The 19,600-nt window shown below is 50.7% G+C and overlaps 1 protein-coding gene across 4 annotated transcripts in view; it reads right to left on the bottom strand.

Moving 5' to 3' along the window:
- Positions 1-1,192: 1,192 nt before the first annotated feature.
- BCL2L1 (BCL2 like 1) overlaps positions 1,193-19,600 on the bottom strand; it is a 49,063-nt gene continuing 30,655 nt past the window's right edge. For all 4 annotated transcript variants that reach the window (XM_032592588.1, XM_030309850.2, XM_030309851.1 and 1 more), the window contains exon 3: positions 1,193-2,857. In XM_032592588.1, the coding sequence (XP_032448479.1) occupies positions 2,720-2,857 (138 nt within the window). In that variant the 3' untranslated portion in view covers positions 1,193-2,719. The remainder of the gene's footprint in view (positions 2,858-19,600) is intronic.

Raw genomic sequence — 19,600 nt, 5'->3', positions numbered from 1 at the left:
GGGTACTGCCATCAATCCCATTTACGGAGGTGCAAGTTGGAGCACAGAGAAGGTAGGTAGCTTGCCCAAAGTCACAAGCCCAGGAAGGGTGATACAGGAAACACACCTGACTTGCCCACCCTGAGAACCAGAACCTTAATCAAACCATGGCTCCTTCACTGGTCTCCAGGTTTCTACTCTGCTCCCCTCCAGAACCTTCTCCACACAGCTGCCAGAGGGTGTTTTGGGGCCCTACGGGGGCATATCATTCCCTGACAACTTCCCTCTGGCTCTCACTGCCCTCAGGATCAAGTGCAGCCCCCACATCCCACCGCTCTGGCATCACCTTGACCCAGGAGGCCTTCTCAACTCGACACACCCATTTTCCTTCAGCCTGAAGAAAACTTATTCACCCTGTGCACTTGCTTCTTCTTCACCAGGACCACTCTTCTTGCTTCCCCCATTCTTTTAGTTAACTCCTACATTCTTCCAGCCCTAGATCTCATTACCTCGTCTTCTAGGGAGCCTTCCCTGACTCCTGACTCCCAGACAAGCTCAGGCTCCACATTAAATACTATTGGGGCACTCACTATGAGCCTCTTAAGTTGCACTGGCCTCAGAAATGTGCTTCACTGTTGTAATTATAATGGTGTCACCATTCCAAAAACTCCCCAATCACCCTTGATTCCTCTTTCTTGACCGATTTCTAATCCATCAGTAAATCCTGTGGGATCTACCATTAAAATGTTACCTCAAGTCTGACTCCTTCCTACCTCCTTCCCCACTAGGTCCTTCATTAGTCTTGCCATTCTTCCTCATGGTCACCCAGATTCCACCTTTGCCCTCCAGCAGCCAGACCCATCCTTGTATTTGTCTGTTTTCCCAAGAATGGGAGTTCCATAAAGGAAGGGCCTTGTTCACTGCAGAATCCCCAGGGCTCTAGGACTGTGCCTGTGCCAGGCAGGCCTCAGTAAATACTTGCCAAGTGGCTGTTTCTTCCCCTAGAATGTCAGTTCCTGGGGGCAGGGACTGTGTCCATCCTGTTCACACACAGCCCCAGTGGCTCGGCACACAGCAGGCACTCAATAAAAACTCCATCAATGGCAGGTGGAGAGATTCAAGCCCAGAGGGAGCTCCCCTGCAGCACCCCTGCCCAGCAGCCAGCCGCACAGCCCCTCCTTCCCCAGCCCAGGGCACACAAGAGCCCAGGTCCTTTGCTCACTGAGTCAACACAGTTTATTACTGAACTGCACTTTCACCTTCACACAGACTATTTCAAAGAGCTGGAACAAGTGTGGGGTGGGGGCTGAGTTGGGGGGGGGGGAAACAGTTGCCCCTAAGGAGCCAGGACCCCCAGCTGGCTTCCCCAGACCAGGGGAGGGGAGGGAGCATCAGGCCGTTCAGTCTCCGGGCACCAGCTCTCCACGTGCACACGCACAGCAAGCCAGCAGCTCCTCACACATAAATACAGACACGCTTAACAAAAATAGTATATCATCTTCACAAGGAATAAAAACTAGTCTTGAATATGTACAGCAGAGAGCCTGGGATGGCTAGGGGTAGGCCGGGACCCCCGGGGATGAGACAGGCCATGGGTGGAGTAGAGGGAGGCCTGAAGGACTCCTGGCCAGGCCACTCTGACCTTGGCAGCCTGGTGACCCAGGCTGAATGGGGGTGGGGCACACACCTGTTTGACCAGGTAGGACTGGCCCTTCCAGCCACCCCCACCTACACCTCGTGCATCAGGGTCTCCTTCCTGCCCTTCCTGCCTGAGGTAGGGAAGACTCTAGGGCTCCCACAGCTGCTCCCTGTAGCTCCCCTTCACGTCTGGGCCGAGGCCCCCGAACCCCTGAACTCTGTGGGCAGCAGCCCAAGGCAAAGATGCCACAGGCTGATCTCGCAGGAAGTGAGGCAGCTGAGGCCATAAACAGCTCTGGGGCACCTGCCTCGGGCCCAGTTGGTCCCTTAGTAATGGTCATGGGAGCCAAGGGAAAGGAAGGGGAAAGGAACTAGGGTGGTGCTAAACTGCAAGGGCCACCCTAGCTTTGGCATGGGGTGCTTCCTGCAGCTACAGCCCCCCACCCTGGGTGGGGCTGGCCTCTAGCCAGAGGCCTCTGGAGGACACTGGGATTGGGGTCAGGGACTTTGGCCAGGCCAGAGGTGGAGAGGGGGTCCTGGTCCTTGTTTCTTTATCCCAAGCAGCTTGAATCCCTAATTAGTCAAAAGTGGCCCCTAAGTGGCTCTTGGGAAGGTGGGGATGATAGGAAGGGGACCTAGATCCTGGAAGGGATAGGGAATGATCAATTCTGAGGCCACAAACATCAAAACGAAGGCAATCTAGTCTCTCCTGGGGAAAAGGGTCAGAAAACTTTCCAGCTCCCTGGCAAGAAAGCATTCTCAGGGAGGCTAAGGGGTTGGGGGGTTCCACCAAACAGGCAGGGCCCTCCAGCCCCCAACCACATACACCCCCACACCTGCCAGCTTCCATGGGGCAGATTTTGGGGAAACTCTGTGGGTTCTGAGGCCAGGAGAACAGAGGTGTGGGGAAGGCGGCTTTCACAGAAGCATGGTAGATTTCTAGAAAACTAATTGCAGGGGACCAGGTCTAGGCCCAACCCTGTGATGGGTAGGTGGCCACAGGCTGCATGTAGTGGTTCTCCTGGTGGCAATGGTTGCTGGATAAAGGGATGTGGTGGGGGCAGGGTAGGGCAGGGAGGGTAAGTGGGTGGTCAGTGTCTGGTCATTTCCGACTGAAGAGTGAGCCCAGCAGAACCACGCCAGCCACAGTCATGCCTGTCAGGAACCAGCGGTTGAAGCGCTCCTGGCCCTTCCGGCTCTCGGCCGCTGCATTGTTCCCGTAGAGTTCCACAAAAGTGTCCTGCAGGGAGAAGAAGAGAAGGTGCTATTTGAGTCCTTTGACAGTAACATGGAGGGTAGGAGAAGGGGGCCATCTGCTGCAATGATGATTTGAAAAACTATAGCCATCCGTGCCTCCTCTGGGCCAGATACAGGGTTAAAGGCAGCCCTTCTGGGGCGCGTCCGACTTCAGCCAGGTCACGATCTTGCGGTGCGTGAGTTCGAGCCCCGCGTCAGGCTCTGGGCTGATGGCTCAGAGCCTGGAGCCTGTTTCCGATTCTGTGTCTCCCTCTCTCTCTGCCCCTCCCCCGTTCATGCTCTGTCTCTCTCTGTCCCAAAAATAAATAAACGTTGAAAAAAAAAATTAAAAAAAAAAAAATAAAGGCAGCCCTTCTTCCTGATGCCCAGCTGGGGATGACCAACACACATTATTGTTGAGATAACAGGTGCAAAGCTGGGAAGGAGCTTTGTCCAAGGTGAGCTGGCTAAAAAGTGGTACTGGAGAAGCTGCGGGAAAGAGATAGGCAGGGGCAGGGAGGTGACAGGAGGCTAGGTGGCTGGAGCAGAGGGCAGGAAAGAAGGGGACAGGGGAGAAGAGGGTAAAGTGGTGATCGAGAGCTGGCCCATGTGTGGTCTGGAAGCAGAGGGGGAGCATGGAGTTGAGTCTGTGAGTAGCCTTCCCACTGCTGTGACACAGGGAGGGGACAGGGAGGGAGAGGAGATGGGGCTAAATTCCCAGTGATTCAGGGGCAGGTCAAGTCTGGGGATTATGAGCCAAAGGCTCCTTCTCCCTCTGGAGGGAGCCTCTGGCCAGGATGAGTGATGGGTAGACAGAGCGGGGCAGAGTAGAGGGGCAGCAATGATGATGCAGGACTGGGACAGGATCTAGGAGGCCCTGTCCATGTCTTTCGGCCTGCCTCCAGGGGGCGTGACTCTGGGCCCAGGAGGAGGTGAGCAACAGCCTTCAGCCCTGAGGCCAGTCAGGAGGGAAGCACATGATATGGGGAAGGTAGGGCTGTGGGTTAAATTACCCAGCCCAGGGCGGAGCCAGCCTGTGGGGCAGGGAGAGGGGGTTTGCAGTACCCTTTAGTGAGTCAGCTTTGCTCCCTATTTGTCCTCTAATCCTCCCAACAATGCTGCAGTACAGACCCTCTCTTCCCATTTACAGACCAGGAGCCTCTGGGCCTAGGGAGGTGTGTATCTAGAGTGTGAATGGATCACCTGCTGGTCCCAGGGCCCATGTTCCTCCTCTCCACCAAGAAGGTGGGCCCTCATTTCCACCTGGTCCCAACTGGCTGAGTGGTGGCTGCTCCCTCAGACCAGTTGGTTCCAAGTTCCACCAGGCCAGTTTGCTCACTGTGATGTGTGCCTGGCCTTCCTTCTGGTCTTGACAAGCCCCCTCAGTCCATGCTCCACACAGAGGATTTTTAAAAACATAGATCAGATCACGGCACGCCTGGGTTTAAAGTCCTCCAACAGCTTTCCCTTGCACTTAGAAAGCCAGTGTCATTTTTGCTCACATCCTGGTACCTAGCAGAGTGCCCTGTGCACCAAACTGCCAAGATGACTCAAAGACTCCTGAGTGTTTATTAAGCCATCAGGGAAACAGCAGAGACACCGAAGCTGCAGCCCCTACCAGATAGTTTACGATGTATGGGGGGAAAACCACTAGAAAAAGTCCCTCCATTCAGGCCATGTCACTCCTTCCCATCTCATCCCAAGCTCTCAGCCTTCACAAGGCTTCCTATCACACCTGGAATAAAGCCCTCACTCCTCACCACGGCCAGCGAGGTCTCGCGGAACCTGCTCCTCCCTCCCGGCTGCACACTCACCACACGGGTCTCCTTGCTTTTCCTCCAACATCTGCTTGGGAGCTTGCTGTTCTCACTGCCTGGAGCACTTGACCCCAGATCACCACCCACCTCACTCCCTCATTTCACTGCCGACTCTGCTCAAATGTCATCTCCTCAGAGAGGCCTGCCTTGGCCACCTCGTCTAAAATGGTACCCATCCTCCTCTCTACCTGTCCTCTTACCCTGTTTTATTTTTCTCCCCAGCACTTCTCATAACGGTGCATAATGAACAGATTCAACACTTTGTTTCGTCTCTTGCACTAGGTGTGGCTTGACGAGGGCAGAGCTCCTGTCTTGTCTCTATATACCCAGTGCCTGGAACAGTGTCTGGCACGTGTTGGTGCTCAATAAACACATGAGTAGAATGAAGGTACTACAAGTCTACTAAGTGCCACGTAGTTACCCATTTCACCTTCATCAGCTAGATTTGAGCCCCATTTCACACTGGAGAGGGAAGACCTTGCCTGGGGTCAGCCGGCTAACAGGTGGCAGAGCCAGGATCAGGACGCAGGGACACTCAGCTCCAAAGGAAGCATGGCTATAGCAGGACACTTCCCTATGTGGGGGGCTGGGATGACGTGTCCTGTCAGTAGCGCTAAAATGGGATTCTAGAAAGAGGGGGTGGAGTTGAGGAGGAGCCCTGGGTCTGGAGAGAGAAGGGCAGTGGTGTGGCAGCAGCCAGCCTCCTAATTCTCTGGCCTTGTCGCTGCCCAGGCATCGCCGTGTGGATATGCTTCCGTCTCTCCCCCCTCATCCCGGCTAGCCTCATGGGTTGTTGGCGGACAAAGAAATTCTTACAGGAGTTGTAATTTTTCTGGTCCTAAGTGTCCTAAGTGAAGTAGGCCCAAGTGGAGTCACAAAAAAAGATGGATCTGTGATGGGGGAAGACTACTGGGCTATCGGGGGCATGGGAGAAGTGAGGCCAAGGCCAGAAGGAACTGGCTCTCCCAAGGGGCCCAATGTCTCTTAAGAAACCAGGGACACTGGGGTTGCAGCCAAAGTGGGAGAGGCCTGGCTCTCTCGATGGGAACTTTCCTAAAGTAGAGGGCTGGCAGCCACGGGAAACTTTCCTCTCTGGGGCTGGGTTGGAGTAAACAGGCCCTGTCCCTGCAAGGGCACAAAGCACTCACTGTCCAGGAACAGTCATTCCAGGGTGGAGGGAACATTCTCGTTTCGGTGCCATAGAGAACAAGACTCTGACCTGCCCAACCCCCCAACTCATGCATTCCTGGCCAGGACAACCTTCATTAGGAGCTCCTTCTCCTGGGGAGGGGGAGTAGGATTTCCAGGGGCCACGGATTCTGGGGACTGCTTTTGCAGACAGAGCATGAGCAAAATGGGGTGTGCCATTGCAGGGCGGGTGCTGGGGAGACAGTGGTGTGGGTATATTTAGCTCAAGGTTCACACGACACACTTGGAAACAAACACAGCCATTTTCTCAGTGGGCGGTTGCCCTGGATAAACAAGCAGCATTGCAGAGCAGCCTGGTTCTGGAAAAGCAGAGATAAGCCCTGGTGCTCCTCAATGGCTCCCACTAGTTTCAGCCAGAGCTGGCATGGTGGGCAGGAGGGTGAGATGCAAGGGTGAGTGGCAGGGAAGTCTCTGATGTCACACAGGCTTTCAAGAGACCCGGGCATGAGGCTGTCTGCATTCTCAGCTGAGGTGACAGCAACGTGGGGGGAAGTTTTCTCTTTGTAGCTGTGACCGCTGCCATGGGATTCGTAAAGGAGTTTTCAGGGCCACCGGGGATAGGCAATGGCTAATGACTTCCATGGGAGGATCATGGACTCCCCCGCCAGCCAGATCCCCCACAAGTTAGTAAGACCAATGCACCTGCCCATTCTATAGTTTCACACGGCTAGTTTGTGGTAGAGCCTGGACTAGGAACTGGTGTCTCCCGACTTGGCATCAGGGCCCTTTAGAGCAGTGAGCCAAGAACCAGGGTCCCCAGGAGAAGCCAAAGCTGGGACCACTTTCAAGATCCTGCCTCCAACAGTCCTGGCCACATACATGGAAGGGCTCCACCCAACATACTCCAGGGTGCTTTTCACCCCTGTGTGTCCTCTTAACTGGTCACCCTCCCCGTATCATCTTCCTCAGTTAGCCAACCGCTACTCAGCTTACGAGACTCCATGACAAAGGTCTCCTTTGTGCTTCCAGGGTTTTTGGACTTTCATTTACACCATAAATATGTCTTTCTTTTTTTTTTTTAATTTTTTTTTAACGTTTATTTATTTTTGAGACAGAGAGAGACAGAGCATGAGTGGGGGAGGGTCAGAGAGAGAGGGAGACACAGAATCCGAAGCAGGCTCCAGGCCCCGAGCTGTCAGCACAGAGCCCGACGCGGGGCTCAAACTCACGGACCGCAAGATCATGACCTGAGCCGAAGTCGGACGCTTAACCGACTGAGCCACCCAGGCGCCCCTTTCTTTTCTTTTTTTTTTTTTAAAGTAAGCTCTACACTCAATGTGGGTCTTGAACTCCCGATCCTGAGATCAAGAGTGCATGCTCTCTCTACCCACTGAGCCAGCCAGGCGCCCCACACCGTAACTATTTCTTGTGTGCTAACCATGCTCCAAGCCCAGTACTGGAGACACAGCAGTGAACAAGACAAAGAAGATCTCTGCTTTTATGGAGCTTCTGTTCTAGTCTGTGTGTTCTCAACGGGAGGGCTATCACTCCCAGTGGAGCAAAGCAAAAAATTCTTGGATATTACAGTGGTTTGTGGCTTTCCACGGGGCCACAGCACATAAAGAGATACGGAGTACAGCTGTGGTATTCAAATGTCACGGGAAGGCAACAAGGACAAGAATGTCGAAAAAGATGCCTGAGGTGGATGGCAATAGGAAAAAAGGTTGAGAAACACTGTCCTGGTGGAAAGCAGACAGGGTAAGAAGCAAGACAATTTCAGAGACAATGGGGTTTTGAAGATAGTAAGTCATGGGGTGGTGACAGAGAATAGCTGGGGGACTGATGTAGGTGGAGTGGTCAGAGAAGGTCTCCCTGGGGAAGTGAGGTTTGAGCTGAGAGCCGAATGGCAAGGTGGAAGTAGCCAAGAGAGGATAGAAAACCTGGGGTAAAAAAAGAGCCTGTTTCAGCAGAAGCAACAAGTGCAAAGGCCCTGAGGCAAGAATGAGAGGCAAGGTGTCCCTAGGCTGAGCCCCATTTGTGTGTCAGTTCCCCCCTCAGTCAGTGGGCTCAAGTCTGACATATGTCTGAAGCCAGGCCTATCCAGACAGGCACAGACGGACTAAAGCTAGATCTCTGCCCAGAGGCCAACTGAACAATGCAGGTTACCCTGCAGCCATCTGCAACCCTGGTGAAGTGAGGAAAAAGGCTGGCACAATGCCCCTCAGGCAGTGGCCCATCCACCCTGCCAGGGGCTGAAGTGCAGCACCCACCTGAGACTGATCAATCCTCTGATGCCCACCCTTCTCTCTCACCTCCCACGTTTCCATCCTTCTTCACAGCGGTGTGACTTTGAGCAGCCCAGTCCTCACTTGTTAAATAACAATAAAATAATAACAACTGCTAATATGGCAGCTGACCTTTATTACACATTTGAATGTTAGCTGTACCAGGCACTGAGCTAAAGCACTTCACCCAGACTGGGGCATACTCCCTGATTACACGCACAATCACATACAGTTGAGTGACTATGTTTTGTCCTGTCTCTTCCACTAGATTGTGTGTGGTTTTATCCCTTGTACCTCTAGAACCTGATGCTGTACCTGGAACACAGCAGGTGCCATTCTAAATGAATCTATTATATATATACACATAGATTATGTATATATACACACATACATATACACATGATGTACACATCATTAGATGAACAAATGATTACTTTTGTTTAATCCTCATACTATTTATCAATAGCCACATCTACGGATGTGAAAATGAAGGCTTCAGAGTTCACCTGGGACTTGTCAGAGTTCTGGCCTCTTGCTCATTCTGATATCTGATTCTGCCTTCTTCAGTCCCTGCTGCCCCTGCCCACAGAGAACCTGACCTACACAGTGGCAGTGGTGGGAGATGATTCCTGAGCACTTACCCTGCAAGAAGGCACTCCTCCTGGTCCTTTTTGTGGATCAGTTCACTGAATTGTCCCCACACTGTCAGGCAGTGGGTACTGTTGTTAATTCATCATACAGCTGATGGCCCTGTGGCCCTCACATGATCTGTGACTTGCCCAAGGTCACACAGTGGCTGGGTTGCCTGCACTAGCAGTCTGGCTCCAGTATCTTTGCTCCCAACCTCCATACAAGACTATGCTTACTTTCAAAAGGACAATACTTTTCAAGCCCCATCATGGTCCAGGTGCATGCACTTGTATTACTGAAGGAGGACCTCAATCTACAGCCAGGTAAACCGAGGCTCAGAGACACCGAGAGACCTGCCCAAAGTGGGTATGTGGGGAAGTTGGTTGCAAGTTCCAGCATGTGCAGCAGCAACCCCATTTCTGGGCCAGGGCTATAGTCCTGAGTCCCTCTCGGAGGGGGAAGGTTGCCCGAGGCCACCAGCTGAATGAATGAGCTCTGGCCCCCAGCCAGCTGAGGGGAACTGGGTGCCACAGGAAAAGGATGTGACGAAGACCAGGAGGGAAAGTGAAACCCTTCCGTCCTGGCTTCAGTGGGGAACAAGTGCTTGTGCCAGACGGGCCCTTCCTTCCTCTAGGGTGACTCTGGAAGGCCCAGGCCCACCACTTCCTTCCTGCTTGGTTATTTTGGGAAAGAGGTAGGTGGAGAAGAGGAAGGGGCTCCTAGCAGCCCAGAGAAAGTGCCAGAGACATCAGCACTGTACCTTCCCTTGGCCTCATCACGGCCCAGCATGGGCAGGCCAGGGATCCCTTGCAGAGTCACTTTCTGCTGCTAGCCTCAGTTTCCCTGAAGGAGAGGCTGATACATGCCTGAATAGATAAATAAGGCCTTGTTAGGAGATCCCAGGGAGATGGCAGGAAGGGGGGATGGGGCAAAAGGAGAGGCCTTATCACTCTCTTGGCAGGGAGTTGCAGGCGGAGACTCGGAAGAAGTGAGGTTTGTGGTTGGAATCCACTTCCCTTGGCTTTCCCGGGGGAGCCGTTGGGGTCAGCAATGTGAAAGAAACACGGCCTTTCTCCTCCTCTGGGAGTGGGCAATTCAGAGAGGCAGCTCAGGGCAGAGGCAGAGACGGGTGACCAGATTATGCTAGGGTGACCCCAGTCTAGCCAGCCCAGTTGTGGGCACCATAGCAAACCTCTGTACTTCAGAGCCTCAGTTTCTCCTATTTTGACCTCCCAAGACAGTGGTGGTGAGATAAGGGGATGAAAGCACTTAGCACTTACTAAAAAGCAAGGTGACCTCGGTGTTACTGGCACAACAGTGTGTCATGGGGTGGGGGGGGAGAGGGGGCTCAAGCCATCTGGGCTTCAGGGAATATCTGGAGGCATCCTTGCAGCAAACTTCACGTTAATCTTTCTCCAGTTCTGCCCCTGTCAGCTGCCAGCCTCTCCTCCCCCGCCTCCTCCCTCACCATTAGTTCTCAGAAGCTAAGCCTGACAGATGTGCTCATTTCTCAGAAAAGGAAGTGGTTGTGCCGGGAGGAGATAACACCTCCGCTGGGGAATTGAGAAAGCTATCGGGCCTAGCAGTGCAAGCGTGGGCTCTCTACCTCCTCAGCTCAGAACCAGGATGCTAGTCTTAGAGGCAGAGACGTTTACTGGGGGCACAGATGCTCATTTAGAGGCTTACAACCTCCTTCCCTGGGATGACTGATATTTAACTGAGAACTTACTGTGTACCAGGCATGGTGCTAAGAGCTTCATCATGTATATGAATTCACTTAATCCTAGCAATAACCCCATGAAGTGCTATTGTTACTTTCCATGTTACAGATGAGGAAATGGGCTCAGAGGTCAAGGGACCCTGCCAAGGACGTACGGCTCATATGGCAGAGTTAGGGCTTGTATGCGGCAGTCTGGCTCTAGAGCCCAAGCACTGAATGGCTCCTGGGAGGCTGCTGCATGTTCATATGCATTCGTTCCCTGGAAATCCAAGACCTCCCTCACTTTGCTGTCTCTCATCCCACCCCTGCTAACCCCCTACTGTCTCATGAGTGGATGGCTATAGCTTTTCATTCTTCTTCCAGTGTTCTGGGAGATAAGGTTCACCCTTGAAAAAGAGTTGGAGACTCAAAAGTGACCTCATAACATACCTATCCAACCTCTCATGTGATGCTGAAGCTCATCCCTAACATCCTGATTTCCCAGACAGGTTCAGAAAGGTGGAACATCAAGGTCATGTGGTAGGTGTGTTTCACTCCCGATGGCCCATCCTCGTGGGAGTTCGCAGTCATCTCTAGGGCATCTCTGCTTATATACTCATGGAGCACTTCACTTTTGGAAAGCTCTCTTTGCCTCTTTTCCTCTATCTCCCCCCACTGGCTGGCATCAGATATGGTCCTCTCTCCTCTAGCTCTGTCCCGAGGGCTGCCCAAGAAACCACCAGGGGCTGGCAGAGGAAGCTTTGCTGGCCTTGTTCTGGGTCCTGGACCAGGTTGTGCTCCTCTCTGAGTAGAATTTCCTCATTGCTAAAGTGGCAGTGCTATCTGGATGAGGCCAAGGCTCTATTTCTATTTCTTCTATTTTTCCACCAAGTTGGGCTGCCAGCACCTTACCCACTAAGTCTTGCAATTAGACTTGAGAGGTGTTAGCTTTGGACATTGTCTATAAAATGGAGATTAAAGATGTGCTTATTTCACAAGAACACTGTGAAGATTTAACAGTAATACACATATGGCTCTTAGAATTCTGCATGGTGCAGAGCAAACTTTGAGTACATGTTGGCTATTACTACTGGTCTTATTATTAGACCAGGGCTCAGCTTGAGTGTTAGAGCCTTCTCTGTGGTCTGCAAGACCCTGCAGGATTTCCTCAGCTTTGTCCAGGGCTAGGCTGCTTCATTCTTCACATACCATGTTCTCTTCAGCCTCAGGACCTGTGCCTATGCTGGTCTCTCTGCCAAGGTCTCTCCTACCTATCTCTTAAGTCTTCACCTACAGGTTCCTTATTCAAGGAGGCCTCCTGCTTTCTGACTCTAAGTCTCCTTCAGCTCTCTTACCAATTTGTTGTGCTGTTCATTTTTTAATTTAAATTCCAGTTAGTTTACAGTGCAATATTAGTTTCAGCTATACAATTTAGTGATTCAATGCCTATATACAATACCCAGCGCTCATTACAAGTGCACTCCTTAACCCCCATCACCCAGTTCCCCCCCCCCCAACCATCAGTGTATTCTCTATAGTTAAGAGTCTGATTCTTGATTTGCTTCTTTTTCCCCTCTGATTGCTTGTGTCTTAAATTCCACATATGAGTGAAATCATACGGTATTTGTCTCTGACTGACTTATTTTGCTTTGAGCTGTTCATTTTTTACCATGAGCTCTTTCAGGCCTAGCCCAGCCTGGTCCCAGAGAAGGTGCTGATGAGTATGGCTGACTGGTGGACACTGAAGAGGGTAGGGAAGAAAAGGCCAGCTCCCTCTCTCTCTATCCCCATCCTCACTGCCTGGTGAAACTAGAAGGAAGCCCCGAGACACCAGGTGATTGGGCAGGGTGACCAGAACTCCCTAGATAACCAAGTTCTTCCAGGCTCAGGAAGGATGATGGAAGTTTATGGGAAGGTTCTGGAAAAGACATCATCTGAATTGTGTTGAGGCAACAGGCAGGAGGGACCGGGGTTAGCAACCTACAAAGAATAGGGGCTTGGTCTCTGGGGCCAACCCTTTCCCTAAAACTCCTTCTTCTGGGATCTATGCCTCAAAGTACTCCACGGTCCAAAGCAGCCACCCCCCTCTTATTTCCACCCAAAGCTATCCCCACTACCTTGTCTGGTGCTGATCAACGCTGTGTGCTGTGAAGAGACACCAGGCCAAGAGTCAGTAGGTGTGGGTTTTGTGTTCCAGCTCTATCTATGGTTCGCTTGGGTTGAGTCTCTTCCCCTGTCTGGGATACTGGGAAAGTCTGGGACTTTCCCCATCTGTAAAATGAAGGGGGGGTCATCCTCAAGGGCTCCTACTGGTGCTACAGCATGAAGAGGATGAAAGTAGCTCACACACGGATGGATTAGTAACTATCTGAGTTCTCTCTGACGGGTATTCAGACGACCCAATAATTAGTGTGGAAGGTGAGAGGCAACATTCTGGAGTAGAAGGACTTGTTGCCATAAATGAGTCTGATCTTCCTCCACCTCAGAGCCTGCTGAGTCTTGCCCTCTAACCTGTAGGATTCTAGGGGAAAAGGGCAATGGGCACATGTGTGACCCAGGGCAAGCTCCTCAGAGAGGCCAGATCTTGCCGGGCTTTGTCCCTGTGGCCTCAACCTCTTTCTTCACCCTAGCACTACCTCTGACTAGTCCAAACAAGTCAGGGTATTTTCAGCCACCTTTATCTGATCGGAAATGTTTGGAATTCCACAGCAGAAGGCCAACAGCTCCGGAGGATTTGAGGATGGGAGAAATCCCAGCAACACCCTTCCCTACCCCCTATACATATGAATGCTCACATATACACTGCTTGAAACCAAAAACTCAGAGCTGAAGGCTCCCGCTGAGTTGCATTTCCTACATTCTGGTTCCTTCTGGTCTTCTCCTCAGTTCATTCTCACCCCAGTCCATGGGTTGCCTCAAGGTACAGAATAGCAAGATGCCTGAAATAGTGCCAGGAGAGCCGGACTACTGCCTCTGCAGCGGGGTGACACGGGGTGGGGGCTACCAGGTCAACACCCAGAGCACCCATAAACTGCAGAAGAGCACCACCACCAGGAGGCCCCAAAGCAACTTGCTGTCCCACCTGATGTGACATGTGGATCACTCAAGAATTCATGTGTCATGATCTGTGGCTTACAGAGCGTATACTTCAACTCCCTCCCTAAACAGATGGACGACCGAGACCCAGAGGAGGTAAAGGGACTCCCCTGCAAGGCCTCCTGACCCTTGGAGTTGGACAGTGTGGGCTTTGGCTTCAGCTCTCTGACTGCCTACCTGCGGGACCTAAGGCAAGACCCATTACCTTCCCAAACCAGGGTTCCTCCCTGAGAGCACTGTACTTAACATCACAGGCTTGGCAGCAAGAAGTAAATGGTCCATAGAACTCAATGAAAGTTAGCTGTTTCAAAAGAGGGGCCTCATTTGTGTTTCTCATGGTCCATCTCATTATTTACGGCTACAAACAAATACACAAAAACAGCAAATATTTACCGAGTTCCTGCCTGAATTCTCAAAATCTTGCAAAGTAGGTGTTGTCCTTATTTTACTAACGAAGCAGCTAAGACTCGGAGAGGTGACAAGGCTTTGTCTGAGATCACCAGCTGCTGAACGAGGGGTTCTGACTCCAGGGCATATTAAATTTGCAAGTGCAATGGGGCAGATGCACAGGGATGTTACTAAGCTCTTCCTTCCTTCCCCCTTTAACCCCACATAGCTGCCTGCTATTTAGTGAAGATCTGCTACTCTTAGGCCATATGAATCAGAAATTATTTTGAGGACACGGAAGAGAAGTGGCATGCTCCCTGGTGCCTCGTGGATGGGAAAGGGAGAGGCGTGCTGTGGCTGCTTAGAGCCCCCGCCCCCCCCCCCAACCATCAACCCATCCCCTGCAAGGCCAGTCCCTCCCTTTATCTGGCCACTATCTTGGAAACAAAAGTGATGCCAAGTAGCTCTGGCAGCACTCTTATATGAGTTTTCTTTTCTTTTTTAACGTTTATTTATTTTTTTTGAGAGAAAGAGAGAGAGAGAGAGAGGGAGGGAGAGTGCGCGAGCACGACCATGAACAGGGGAGGGGTAGAGAGCGGGAGACAGAGGATCTGAAGCAGACTCCACACTCTGAGTGCAGAGCCCACAGAGCCCGATGCAGGGCTTGAGATCCTAACCTGAGTCGAAATCAAGAATCGGCCCCTTATCTGAGTTTTCTAAGATCATGACCCCTTTGTGGGTTGAGCTGTGAGGTTGCAGGAAGGACCAGACAAGCTGTCCTGCTGGCTCTGGACATTCATTCACTCCATAAATCTTTATTAAGTGCCCACTAAATGCCAGGCACTATGCTAAGTACTGGGGATAAAGCAGTGACTAAATCAGATGAAAATTCCTACCTGCGTGAGTTTACAATTTAATGGGAAGAGACAGGCAATAAATAAATGTGTCAGATGGTAGCAAGTGCTAAGAAGAAAAATAAATGAGAAAAAAGGGTTAGACAGAAACATGGAAGACAGGAGAATTAGAACCCATAGTCAGGGAAAGCTTCTTGAGGAGGTTAACAGTTGATCAGAGCCCTGAATGAAGTGAGGGTACAGGCATCACAAGGATGTGAGGAAAGCAATGGGAACAGCAAACGCAAAGGCCCTGAGGCAGGAACATACCTGGGCACTCTTGAAACAGGAGACACCAGTATGGCTAAAGGAAAATGAATGAGGGAGAATGCTAACAATGGTGTCTGGCAGTAGGCAAGGGTCAGACTGTGCAGGGCCTTGAATGCAATTCAAGAACGTGGTCTTGTCCTTTGAGTGACAAGGGAACACTGCAGGGACACAACCTAACTTTGGTTTTAATGGAGTCCCTCTGGCTGCTGGGTAAAGACCTCCAGGGGCAAGGGTGGAAGCAAGAGGTCTGGTGAGAAGGTGATGTAGTCATCCAAGAGAAATATGATAGTGGTTTGGCCAGCATGGTGCCAGGGAAGCCGGTGAGAAGCAGTCAGATTCAGAGTTTATTTTTAAAAGTAGATAGAACTGATGGGCACTTGGCTGGCTTAGTTGGTAGAGCATGCGACTCTTGATCTCAAGGTCATGAGTTCAAGCCCCAACTGGATGTAGAGCTTACTTAAAAAACAACAACAACAAACTAACTAAAAAAACAAAACAAAAAAAAAAAAAAAACAAAGCAGAGCTGAAAGGATTTGCTGATGGATTTTGTGGGCTAGGGGAGTTGCTAGTCTCTCTGGCCTTGTTTCTCACCTACAACAGGCAGGGAAAGAGGCCTTTGAGGATGTTTTTCCAGTTTGATAACTCTGGGAACCCTACGGGATGAAGAAAGAGACAAAATCATTTCTGCTCTCATGGAGGCAAAGCAGTTTGCTCTCCAGGCCCTGAGGGCTGGATGGCAATGACAGGAGGAAGGCAGGGGCTGGACAGAGACAAAGGAAGGACAGGGTCTGCCTACACTGTGGCCGCCCACTTTCAGCAGACACATCAATCACCCAGCTACTAGGGACCTGCAGGGCCATGGAGTAGCCAGGCCCAGGCTGGGGTGGAGGTAAAGGGAGCTCGCTTTACATTAGGAGAGCAGGGGCAGCAGACCTGTGCTGGGTCCAGGGCGTACTAGACAGAAGGTGCTCAGTAGGTGAGTGAGTGAATGGGCAGTGCCTCGGGCCAGGATGTGTGTGAGAACTTCCCAAGTCGTTCCAAGGGGTGAGCCTGACCCAAGGGATTCATCTCCTGTCATTCCTTCTGCATTGATGACATTCTAGACGGAGTCTCAAGTTCCCATTCTTCATGAATGGCAGACTGTGAGGTCTGAAATCACCAAAGCAGCATTTTAGAGCTGAAAGGGCAGACACATCTGGTCCAGTCTACCCACAATTTCGCCATCACTGTTTTGGCCTTCTCCGTGTATCATTGTTATTATTGACATTCCTATCAATTGACTCACTTTTAAAAACTTTAAATAAATGTATTGAAAACTCTCAATCCCTACTCTTCCCCCTCAAAAAGCCGTCCTTTCTGTAATCTTTTCCCTTTTTATTTATTTACTTATTACTTATTTTTTAAAAAGATTTTTTTTAAGTCATCTCTACACCCAACGTCCCCCCCAAACTCACAGTCCTGAGATCAAGAGCTGCATGCTCCACCGACTGAGCCAGCCAGGCGCCCCTGCAATCTTTCTCCTTTTTAGTAAACGGTAGCTGTTTCACTCTTCCAGGTGCTGAAGCGTGGGACACCTTGGAGTCATTCCTAAATATCCTCCCTAGTACTGATCTGTCAGCAAATTCCTTTGAAACTATATTCAGAATTTATCCAGAATCCTACCATTTCTCATTAACTCCACCACTGTCATTTGGTCCAGACCAACACCATTTTCTGCCTATACTGTTGTAACAACCTCCTTACTGGTCTCCCAGCTTCTTACCCCCTGGCTATGGTCCTTTACCAGAGCGTCCACAGTCTGTCTGGTCAAAACACTCCACTGCCTTCCCATGTCACCTACAGGAAGAGCCAGAGTGTCCCGTGGTGGCTCGCACAAACCGTTACCTTCTACCTCTGCTCACTCCGTTCTAGCCACACTTACCTCCTCTGCTCTTCCTCAAACACGCCAAGCACACCCTTCTCAACTTGGGGCCTCTGTACTTGTTCCCTCTGTCTGGAATGTTCTTACCACAGACTGAAAGCAATTCAGTGTATCACAGATTGATACATGGTTTATTCCCTCAAATCATGTAGATCTCTGTCCATGTGTCTCCTCCTCAGAAAAGTCCTTCCCAATCACTCTTTATTTAAAAGAAACAGAAACCAAAAGAAAAAAAACCAAACCAAACAACCCCCCAAACTCCAAATGCTGCCTTGCCACCCTCCATTCCCTACCACCACTCTATCTTTTTAGAATATAAACTCCATGAAGGCAGATATTCCCAGTAGCTAGAATGCTGCTTGGCACAGAATAGACACTCAGTAAATATTTGCTAAGTGAATAAATGAAAAGGCAACTTAAGTTATTACTACTATAACTAGAACACCAATATCATTTGCCGCACTGGAAATCAACATAAAATAAAAACATTGAAAGAATGTCCATCTGCTTATCACCTATAAGTTACCTTGAAGGTCAATGATACATGTATCTATTCATCTTGGGCTCACACCTTTACAAAAGAGACACAGGAGGTCCAGAGCAGGAGAAAGCTCAGGACAGAAGCAGCCAGCCAGTTGGAGATCAGTCCAGAAGAACCACACAGGTAAACCCCTTAGTGCCTTAAAACCACAGCCCCACCCCCCCCAGAATGTACACAAAGCAACTGAGTCTTGGGAAAGGTACAGCTAGGTTGAAGCAACAGAGCCTGTGTGAGGGGCCGGAAAAGTTCTCCTCTGGACCAGGCACAGAACTGGAGGCTCTGCTGGAGAGAACAAAGACCAAGGAGAAGTGTGCCAGGCTACAGCAATCTCATGGGGCTGCATTGTGGGGGACGGGCACGCACAAACCTGTAGGTGAGGTCCATGGAGACCAGACAGCTGAGAGCAAGAAATGAAAACAGGCTGGGTCCCAAAGGGTGGCAGCTTCAATCCTGTAAACACCAGACAGGCGTGGGGGTTCAGGTGCAGGCCTGGGGCCCAGCTGAGCTCAGGGAGTTGGATGGGACCTTCCCAGCCTCCTCTATCCCTGATGATAAGCTGAGCGGAGAAGAGGCACTGCCAATCCTGCCACTAGGCACACACAGCAGACGTTCAGGGGGAAAGAGGCAGAGAGCTACCCTCCTAGTCCCCACATTCCAGATGGTCTTCTCCAGCACCCTCCTAAGTCCCAGCCGGCTCCACCCACACAGGCCCTTGAGGATTCACTATCTGTGTGGAGGGGAATATCCTTTTCCCATCCTCATGGGGCTTAGCAAACATGGCTGCAGCTGCAGGGAGCAAAGCTATTGCTGTTGTAACTGCCAGGCCAGCAATGCTTGACCTACATCTCCATGGTTGGTTGCATGCAAAGAAAAATACCAGGGATTTCCGTTGGTGTTCACCAGATGCAGCTGCCAAGGGAAGGCTGGGCCTTCTGAAGGCCTGTTGTGAGGAGGGCAGGGCAAGTGGTAAGCTGGCTGGGGAAGATGATGGGGCTGGCCTCTAAATTATTTCCTGGCTTTGAGGACCTCCCTAGATTTCGGAGACTCTATCAAATGTTCATCTTTTTTCTACCAAATCTTCCACTGAAGCTTTTTTCCCCTCCTATTCTAGTATATTACCCTAAGAATTGAGAGAAAGAGAGACACAGATAGAGAGAGGGAATGAGATTCTATTTGGAAAAGAACTCCCCAAACTAAACAGTTGTTCCAACTGTCAATTATTGGCATTGGAGGGAGGCTTTTCGATCTGCACAGAAAAGAAGCAATTTGGAAGTTTTGCATGGTAATGTAAAACGGGCCTGGGACTTTAAAGTCAGGACACATGGGTTTACTCCTGCTCTGCAGTGGTTCCATCTGGCTGCAGATATGTCAACTGAGCACCCTGGGCCTCACTTCTGTCATCTATCAAGTGTAGACAATGGACCAGATGATCTCTCTGGCTCTAGTAGTTTCAAGGCCGTGATTCTATTCCTAGGCCTTCCCCGTGGGCCCCCTCAGAGGTTGGGTGGCACATAAGGGAAAAGCTCTCTTAGGAGACAAGAGACCTGAGTTCTAATCCCCAGGTTGCCTTTCATTAACTCACTGTGATCTTGGGCAAGTCACTTCACTTTCTTCATATGTAAACCAAATACTTGCAAGTGCACTGAGAAAAAGCACTACAAGAACTTTAGCATTATTGTGTCTCCCTTGTGTCATTCATCCCTTAGCCATCTGCCTGCCTCCCTCGGGGCTTGTTCTTTACTTGGAATTGCCCCAATTTGCAAACCTTAGGATCCTAGAGACAGAATGGAGGAGGTAGGGATTCAAACCCAGGTGTGTCTGATTGCTGAGGCTATGTTCTCTCACTATAGAAATATGGAGGTGGCATGGATGGTGGAAAGGACTTGGGATTTAAAGTCAGAAGACCCCAGTTCTCTCCATGGTAAGACCTTCTCTGCTTCCTAGCATAGTCAGAGAGAGGCTCAATGAGATAACGTATGGACACAAAGAAACACTAGACAAACCTTAGTTAATGATCCTGCTCCGTTACTTTACGACCCAAGCCTGGGTTTCCCCACAT

This window comes from Lynx canadensis, chromosome A3 (assembly GCF_007474595.2).
Source record: "Lynx canadensis isolate LIC74 chromosome A3, mLynCan4.pri.v2, whole genome shotgun sequence".
Taxonomy (NCBI): Eukaryota; Metazoa; Chordata; class Mammalia; order Carnivora; family Felidae; genus Lynx; species Lynx canadensis.
This window is presented reverse-complemented; position numbering and strand designations above follow the sequence as displayed.